Here is a 9,968-nt window from a genome sequence, read left to right on the forward strand (position 1 = left end):
TGTAACTGGAAAATGCAGGGAGAAGCCTCCATGGTGCCTCTCTAGGAATCTCTTTGGAGGAAACAGGGCCGGAAAAGGCAGGGAGAAGCCTCCATGGGGCCTGTCTAAGAATCTGGGAGGAAACAGGGCCGGAAAAGGCAGGGAGAAGCCTCTGTGGGGCCTCTCTAGGAATCTCCTGGGAGAAAACAGGGCCTCCACCCTCCCTGTGATTTCCCCAATTGCCCGCATTATTGGCTTTTACATTGATTCATATGGGAAAAATTGCTTCTTCATACAAACTTTTCTACTTAAGAACCTGGTCACAGAACGAATTAAGTTCGTAAGTAGAGGTTCCGCTGTACTTATTATTATTATTATTATTATTATTATTATTATTATTATTATTATTATTATTTATTGGATTTGTATGCCGCCCCTCTCCGCAGACTCGGGGCGGTTAACAACAATGATAAAAAAAACCAGCATGTAACAATCCAATTAATAAAACAACTAAAAACCCTTATAGTAAAACCAAACATACACACAAACATACCATGCATAACTTGCAATGGCCTAGGGGGAAAGAATATCTTAACTCCCCCATGCTTGGCGATAAAGGTGGGTCTTGAGTAATTTGCAAAAGACAAGGAGGCTGGGGGCCGTTCTAATCTCTGGGGGGAGTTGATTCCAGAGGGCCGGGGCCGCCACAGAGAAGGCTATATATACATACACATATACATGTGGCAGCATTGCTGTGTAAGTCCTATTCCTCGTGTACATGCAATGGGAGGTTGCCCACATAGCACACAAGGGGGACAGAAGTTGTGACATACTGAAGAAACTACTGAAAAATAAGGTAACTCTGCATTTCCTTTTTTGAAAGGCTTTTATGAAATGGAACGGGAAAATGGCTTGTAATTTTAACAAAAATCAATATGCTTGATTTAGGATATTGGGATGGCTTCTCTTGGAGCATCTGATGAAGATATTGAAAAATTATCAACAGTAAGTAGAAATCACATTGTCAAGCACCGGGTAAATCTGGAGATTCAGGCAGTTCAAATGAATTACTGCCAGTTTAAGCTGTGTACATGAATCTGGCCAACTAACAGTCAAGAGGAAATATGCAGGAAATAAGAAAGGCATTCAAGGTAGGTTGGATTTCTTGGGGGGCGGGTAGTCTCCTACACACATTAGCAAAAACTTCAGAAGAGAAGGATTTAGGGGTAGTGATTTCTGACAGTCTAAAAATGGGTGAACTGTGCAGTCAGGCGGTAGGGAAAGCAAGTAGGATGCTTGTCTGCATAGCTAGAGGTATAACAAGCAGGAAGAGGGAGATTATGATCCCGCTATATAGAGCGCTGGTGAGACCACATTTGGAATACTGTGTTCAGTTCTGGAGACCTTGCCTACAAAAAGATATTGACAAAATTGAACGGGTCCAAAGACGGGCTACAAGAATGGGGGAAGGCCTTAAGCATAAAACGTATCAGGAAAGACTTCATGAACTCAATCTGTATAGTCTGGAGGACAGAAGGAAAAGGGGGGACATGATCGAAACATTTAAATATGTTAAAGGGTTAAATAAAAAGGTCCAGGAGGGAAGTGTTTTTAATAGGAAAGTGAACACAAGAACAAGGGGACACAATCTGAAGTTAGTGGGGGGAAAGATCAAAAGCAACATGAGAAAATATTATTTTACTGAAAGAGTAGTAGATCCTTGGAACAAACTTCCAGCAGACGTGGTAGATAAATCCACAGTAACTGAATTTAAACATGCTTGGAATAAACATACATCCATCCTAAGATAAAAAATAGTATAAGGGCAGACTAGATGGACCATGAGGTCTTTTTCTGCCGTCACACTCTATGTTTCTATGTTTCACAGCAGAAATATAATGCCAAAGAGCCACATGTACACAATAACACACATGAATGGAACATGTCTTATATTCTATGCTTTCCAAACATCCAGGATATAATGCTCATTTTCTGCAAGAAAATCATTTTGTGCTGTTCTTCCATACACAGAAAGGGAGGGAGAGAAGGAGTGAGGAAAAGGGGGAGTGAGAGAGAGAGAGAGAGAGAAAGAAAGAGAGAGGGAGGGAGTGAGAGAGAGAGAGAAAGTGGGAGGGAGAGTGGGAGGGAGAGAGATTTTCATTCTATCATATTGTCTACTTCTTACAATATAGGATGCTTCCCCATATCCAACCACCCAGGATCCAAGCAACAATAGCATGGAGTTTTCCAACCTACAGTCCTTCAGTATATTGGCCATCGAAATAGGAACTCATTTCTAATACACCTGCAAGGTGCAAAGTTGCAAAAAAGTGGCTAGATAGATGCAATTCCCACTGGGACATAGAGTAGTTGTAGTTCTCCTTCTTCTTTACAGAACTGAACTTTGGTGGCCCTGATTCAGCTCATGGCTATTGTTCTGTTGTTGTTTTCTCAGAATGGTGTCAAGTAAAGATACAGTGAGAAAATTGAAAGGTTGCCAACACTATACTCTCTCATCCTAACAAAGACGTATCAAGGGAGATGAACAAACAATTCCATTCATTCAAGGATGAGTGGTAGTAAATGCTGGGAAGTTTTGTTTTGTTTTTTACTCCACATGAGTTCTCATAATTTATTTTTTCCCCTTCTCTTCTTCTTAGTTCTATTGGTTTACAGTTGAGTTTGGCCTCTGCAGACAAAATGAATCTATCAAAGCCTATGGAGCAGGCCTCCTCTCTTCCTATGGAGAACTGATAGTAAGGTTTTTTTTAATATTTTTGTCTGATATATGTCTTCTCTGGAAACATCAACAGCTTAGGAGTCTGAAATATTTAGAAACAGATGTGTATTACTGGCAAGGAATTCTGGAAGGTAACTCAGAGGGAAATGTTTATAGATTTATTTTTAAATGAAATTAAATTCTTCGCAGGTTCTTAATGATGAACAAGATACTTCTCATCAAACATTCTGTAGGCATTTATAGTTATCCACTTACCTCCTTGCATCCAATTTCAGCAACAGATTAGCACAAGAAAATAAAATTCTGCCTCTGCCTCTCTCTCTCTCCCAGCAATTTGCCTCCTTGCAGTTTTAGTTTCACTTTCATTTCAGCACATGGGCCTGCCTACAACTCAGTCAGCTGGTGGCTGGGAGGCTGATAAGCAGGCTCTGTGCTGTTTGCTGCAAGGAGGCAAATTGCTGGGAGGCAGAGGTCAAAGGGTGGGGATGGCTGGGTAGGGCTACATTCGATGTATAAGACACATTCAGGTTTTCACCCTCTTTTTTGGGATTTTTTTTTTTAAAAGAATGCATCTTATACTCCCCAAAATACTTTATACTTGCTGAGAATTAGGGAAGATGTAGTCCAGTGTAACTTTAAGGTACCACTTTGGTTGGCAGGTTTTACTTGGCTGCCCTACCTGATTTAATCCAAAATTATTCCAGTTGTGGCATTGCTGTTAAATATACCATCTGTTTATAAAACAATGGCTAGCCAGTGTTTTTAAAAGAAGGCAAATTTCAGAGTTCTTTTTCAAGTACCAATTGGCCTAGAAACACAGTTTTGTCCTTCAAGTGGGAGGTAACATTTCGATCTATTCTATCTGAATCCATCGCAGTGAAAGTGATGTCTCCTGGACTTTAGAAAACTCACCAACACACTCAGTTTTTCACTATATTTTTACTGTATGTTCAGCTGTTCTGCATTATATACAATGGATTTTATGTTAACACCCAGGCTGGAGATGAGCCCATGTACAGTAAAATGTAATGGCCCATAGTTCACAGCTGGCAGGCGTTTTTCCTCTGCATGCTTCATCTGCTGAAAAACAAACCTCCCTTCATTGTGAAAGGTTATGTGGGGTCATCAAGCACTTTTAAAGCCTATCTTCCCACTGCAAGAATGAACGATTCAGAAAGCAAAGCTGGGTCTGAGATTATAAAAACTTTTCAGCATGTATTTGTAAGCTTTGTGCATTATATATCTGTATATTATTAGAAATGGATGTGCTAAGGAACCTTCACAGGGAGAACTGATTCAACATCATGCAATTGCAAATGAAATAATTGTGCTTCAGTCCAGCTAAAATTCAACATTTGGAAGAGAATTAAGACTGCTTTTCCCCCTAAATTTCCTATTAGCAATAGCAAATCAATGAAATCTTGCCAAGAAAACTGCAGGGATTTGTCCAGGCAGTCACCAGGAATCAAAACTGACTATCTATCTATCGATCGATCGATCTATCTATCTGTTCTCTCGGGCTCACTGATATGAGCCTCCCAAAAATTCAAGGGTACAAATTTCAGACACACGCACATTTGAAAATTCAAAACAATGTTCTTTATGACAAAATTCAAAGTAAACTAAGCACTCTTTTTGTATTGCAAAGAGCACTTGTCCCAAAACAACCTGGTAGTCTGTACAATTCCCTTAATCAGTCCTTAAGTACTTAGCTTGTAGCTGTGAAGAAACGTCACAGCCCTCCTTCTTCCACGGAGTGAAACACACACATACTTTGCTCTGCTTTGGTTTCAAAGTCGTGAAAAATCAACAATCAAAGTCTGGAAACAGCAAGGCAGTCCTGAAGAACAACGATCAGATAATCTTCCACAACGGCCAAACCCACACGCTGCTATTTATATCAGCAGCACTAATTACTGGAGCTCCACCCAAACACAGGTGGCCTCTCTTATCTACTGTAATATGCCCTCAATTGGTCTCTTCTACGCATAACTCTGTGCCTGCGTGGGTCCAAGACTTCTGTATCCGAATCGACCGAAGATAACGGAGATTGACTTCATGGGCTGTGTGCCAAGCCCCCCTCTTCCAAGTCACTCCCACCTTCTTCTTCGTCCGAGGAAACTGACCTTCCTGACTCTGTCGGCAAGAAAACAGGCCTATGACATGTTGAAGTTTGCCCTGCATCCACCTCCATATTCCCTGGGGCAGGAGCTGGACCAGAGCCAACCACAACACTATCTATCTATCTATCTATCTATCTATCTATCTATCTATCTATCTATCTATCTATCAGTCTATCTATCTATCTATCTATCTATCTATCTATCTATCTATCAGTCTATCTATCTATCTATCTATCTATCAGTCTATCTCTATCTATCTATCTATCTATCTATCTATCTATCTATCTATCTATCTATCTATCTATCTATATATATATATATATATATATATATATTTGACTTCTAGGCTGCCCACTTCCGATGGGTTCAGGCAGCTTACGACAACAATATAAATATAATATAAATAGATACAAAACGATAGAAAGAAGTGGAATATTATCTAAAACTAAAACATTATCTAAAACTAAAACCCCATGAAAAAAAATGTTATTATAAAAAGGACAGTCACAATCATATACATGCACACCATTCATACAGTTGGCCAAAAATGGACCAAAAAAAGACCCCACCCCCACCCCAAAGAAAGAAACAAAAATGTAATAGGATTTCCAATTCACAGTTTAAATTGTTCCATGTAGAGTTTAAAAATTAAAACACTTTACAGTTTTGATGAGAAATAGGTTACCTTATTCCATCTCACCTGTCTTAAAAATGTACAAAAATTAGAAGTGTGCAAATAGTCTGAACTCTGAAAAAGCTCAATTAAGTGTTGGTTTGCATAGAAAACTGCTTCTATGATATGGGAAAGCAAAATTTAAAACATCTTTTCTGGAAGCTCCGTGGAGTTAATAGAAATTTCACTCTACCATCCTTTCCATCCACCCATTCATCCCAGCTTCTTGTTTGCTCCTAGTTATCTATTGTGTTGCCAACTGAATTGACTTCAATCTAAAATCAATTCTTCTGTTGTTCTTCACTAAAAAGTATGCTTTATCAGAAAAGCCAGAATATAAGCCCTTTGATCCAGATGTGATGGTGGTCCAACCTTATCATGACCAGACCTTTCAGCCCATTTATTTTGTAGCGGACTGTTTTGAAAATGCAAAGTCTCAACTACAGTAAGTATAAAGATGGTAGGTTGATGTCACCAGATTGGTTGATCTGGATTTATATCAGGAGTGCAAAACTTGCAATCTCTAGATGTCCATGATCAAATGTGTTCTGTAGAGTTCTTGTGAAGCTGATGCTGAGTTATAATTTTCATCAGGTCCAACAAAAGCTTCTGCTATCCTATTCTCTTATCTAGGTCAAGCTTGCCCCACAAAAGTCTCTGCTACTCTATTCCTGTATTTCCCTCAGCTTGACTCACAACCTCCTCCCACTTTTTTTCTTTTCCCAGCCAAGCTCCTCCTTCTTTCCTTGCATTCCCTTCCTCCCAAACCCTCCTTTTATTCCCTCTTCCCCCCGCTACATATGTACAGTGGTACCTCTACTTAAGAATGCCTCTACTTAAGAGCTTTTCTAGATAAGAACCAGGTATTCAAGATTTTTTTCCTTTACTTAAGAACCATTTTCTACTTAAGAACCCGAGCCTGGAAACATTTCCTAGGAAATTTGAGAGCGGCACGAAGGCACGTCCAGTTTCCTGCTATTCCCCCTTTAATCCCAGCCATCTGGGCTGCCAGAGGAACCTTTTGGTGATGCTTAAGGAGGCTTTGGCAGTCCAGAGCAAATGAAGCATTTTCCTTTCTCTGGGTGCTTGGAGAGGGAATAAACCTCTGCCAGTGCCCAGAGAAAAGAAATACTCCCTTCGCTCTGGGCAGCTGAGGATTCACCACAGTGAAGGAAAGGCGCCAGCTACAAAGCAAGCGAGCGAGTGAGAAGAGAGGAGGGCCCTTCAGCATGGGAAGGAAGAGGTAGCAGGTAGCAGCAGCAGCGACCAGTGTATGGGAGGCAGTGTATGGGAGGCAGCCTCGCTCCAGGTGTATTGGAGGTGCGTGCTCCTCCTCCCTGCCTCAGAGTCCCTCTTTTCTTTTTTTAAGCCTTAAAGTTTTGGATTTTTTTGATTCCCCTCACCTCACCTTCTTCCTTCGGCAGCGACTCTCCTCCTCCTCTTCTTCCTTCTCCTCCTCCAACCCAAATTCCAAGCTTTTATTTCTTTCCTAATGGGTTTGCACACATTATTTGCTTTTACATTGATTCCTATGGGAAAAATTGCCTCTACCTAAGAAGGTTTCTACTTAAGAACCTGGTCACGGAATGAATTAAGTTCTTAAGTAGAGGTACCACTGTACTATGGGAATGCATTTTACTTATTACATATTTGGGTTTAGGGAGTCTTTATATATGTGTGTGTGTACGTGGATCAAGATAGAGGGAAGAAATGTATTTATTTTATTTATTTATTATATTTGTATGCCTCCCCTCTCCGCAGACTCGGGGGGGGGGGGGCTCACAACAATAACAAAAAACAATGTATCACAAATCTAATATAAAAAAAGTCTCTAAAACCCCCTTATTTAAAAAAACAAGACACACACACAAACATACCATAGGCCAGGGGGAGATGTCTCAGTTTCCCCCATGCCTGACGGCAGAGGTGGGTTTTAAGAAGTTTGCGAAAGGCAAGGAGGGTGGGGGCAATCCTAATCTCTGTGGGGAGCTGGTTCCAGAGGGTTGGGGCCACCACAGAGAAGGCTCTTCCCCTGGGTCCCACTAGACGACATTGTTTAGTCGACGGGACCCGGAGAAGGCCAACTCTGTGGGACCTAACTGGTCACTGGGATTCGTGCGGCAGAGGTTCCAGATCTTCAAACAAACTAAACTCAGAGTTTAAAGTTTAAAATTTAATTGGATTTGTATGTCGTCCCTCTCCGAGGTCTTGGGGTGGGTCACGAGTAGATTCATGATCATTGTTAGAGCCAAAATTGCTTTAGTGTTAGAGATAATGGTACATTATGCTGTCATGCATTTGGAAAATACTCCCCCCCCCTTTTTTTGTTCCTTGCTCTATAGGAAATATGCTCTTACGATCAAGAAGACCTTTCCTCTTCACTACAATCCCATTACCTGCAGCATGGAAGTTCTTGATTCACCACAGAAAGTATCGGAGATTGCCACTCACTTGAAAGACGAACTGACAATTCTCTGCCATGTTTTGGAAAATCTATTGTAAAATAAGGGCCCTAATTTATAGTAGTTGTCGTTTAAGTCAATTGTTAGACTAGTGAGGATCTTTCCTCATTTAAGAACATTATCTGACACATGAGAAAAATGAATAGGCCATCAGTCAATTTAAATGTAGAAAGTCAATGAAAGGTTTTGCCAAACAATAAGAACAAGAACTCTTGGGAATTGCAAATCAGATATGTTGGGAAAACATATTCAATGACAATTAATTTCATTCTTGCATTACATTTTGTTGGAAAACATGTTAATTCTTGCATTATGTTTTGTTGTAAAACAAGTTTACTCCTTGTAATTTATTTTTCTTTGTTGTCTTGGTTTTTTTGATATAGCCCTACTTGACTAGATCAAAGGCCCTCAATCACGGATTGTTACATGTTTGTGCAGTGTCCACAAGGCAATGTTCTTCAGTAACTGGGATTGAGAAGAAGACAACGTTTTAGGATTAATATCTTGGGTTTTTAAAATCACTGTTATCATCAATATCATCATTCTTTGCATCCTGCTTAATACTAAAATTCTCTGGATGGGTTTTAGGTGACAAAACGTTAAAATAGAATAAAATAAGAAGCATATATCATTGTCAAGATGAATAGTTTATATGAAGTGCCACAGTAAAATGGGAAAGCACAAAAGTTTAAATAATCATGTTTAGTAAAATTTGCACCGTCTCCCATATTCTCTGTGGGATGGAGAATTCTTCATGCAACGGACATAAATAAGGTGCTTCTCTGAGAAGGTGTTCCATAGTTAGATGCCACCACGAAAAAGGTTTTCTGAACTCAACAGTTCATCACTAAATAGTGATTGGCATGTCTGTTCCCCAATGAATTTATCAGATACATCTAAACTTGGCTCAATTATTATACTCCATTAATCCAATAGTGGCTAATTAAAGTAGCTCTGTTTATCTTTTATCTTTTCTGGAATAGTGTTTTCTTTTATTTCTTTTTCAGACTTTAAAGTTTCTAGCTGCGGATCAAATTTCTTGTATCTACCTAGTTATCCATTCTTTTGTTGAGATTAGTTGTCTGGTCAGTCAATCTGTACACCAGGATGATTTGTTTTGCCAGTTTGTCTAGTAACACTCCATGGTTATTTAATTTGTATTGAAAGTAAATGTTTGACGGTAAATTAATATATCATCAAGAACTGCATTATTACTAAAGCTTAAGTTGTATTATTTTTAAGATCACAACATAATGTAAACTTAAATCATTTTAACTGCATGATTTCCCACTGATCCACCTGTATATTACAACTAAAATTCTTGAGCCATTTTATCATACATTCTTTAAACTGGTCTTTCTCTGTTTAAAATATCAACAAAAATTTAAAACGTTTAGCAATTACTTGTTCATTATAGGTGCATATTGTACTTCAAACTTTGTTTTATTTTGTTTCATAAGAGTTTTATTTTGACTCATTATGTTAACTGTAAATGGCAATTTGACAACTGTATCCTTCTGCTGTTAAATCTCTTGATTATATTCCCCTTGAGGAATTTCCAATAATTCCTGCTGTTTGCCTGCTGCTTCTCTTCTAAGAAATGTTTGTTATGCTGAGATCCACAGAAATACTTTTGGGCACCGCCTGGGTTTATATCTATTCCATAATCTCAACAGGGCACATCTAATAAAATGATTTTTAAAATCAACTTTAAAGCTTAAATTAAATAAAAAATAAATAAAAAATTAACTGGGTCATCTTTTTTCTGTGTATGATTTTTTTTAAAAAAAAGAACATTTGGTAGAATGATGATGTCAAAGTGCAGAAACTATAGTGTGCCTAAAAGACTTTGTTATTTAGAAGATATGTATTGAAACCCAAACCAAATCAAAAGGCTGAATTGGCACTATATTTCAAGTTGAAAACTTAACAGGACTAGTGATGAGTGAACCCAACAGTGTTCGGGTTCAGCACGTTCGGACGAACGTTAT

At 39.0% G+C, this 9,968-nt stretch overlaps 1 protein-coding gene across 1 annotated transcript in view; it reads left to right on the forward strand.

Annotated features, from left to right (window-relative positions):
• The window catches only part of LOC139169142 (tyrosine 3-monooxygenase-like), a 37,546-nt gene extending 27,824 nt beyond the window's left edge, over positions 1-9,722 (forward strand). Inside the window, exons 9-12 of the mRNA XM_070754968.1 lie at positions 928-984; positions 2,640-2,735; positions 5,827-5,960; positions 7,858-9,722. Coding sequence (XP_070611069.1) covers positions 928-984; positions 2,640-2,735; positions 5,827-5,960; positions 7,858-8,017 — 447 coding nt within the window. The 3' untranslated portion in view covers positions 8,018-9,722. The remainder of the gene's footprint in view (positions 1-927; positions 985-2,639; positions 2,736-5,826; positions 5,961-7,857) is intronic.
• Positions 9,723-9,968: the final 246 nt, after the last annotated feature.

The sequence above is a fragment of the Erythrolamprus reginae genome, chromosome 6 (genome assembly GCF_031021105.1).
Source record: "Erythrolamprus reginae isolate rEryReg1 chromosome 6, rEryReg1.hap1, whole genome shotgun sequence".
Lineage (NCBI taxonomy): Eukaryota > Metazoa > Chordata > Lepidosauria > Squamata > Dipsadidae > Erythrolamprus > Erythrolamprus reginae.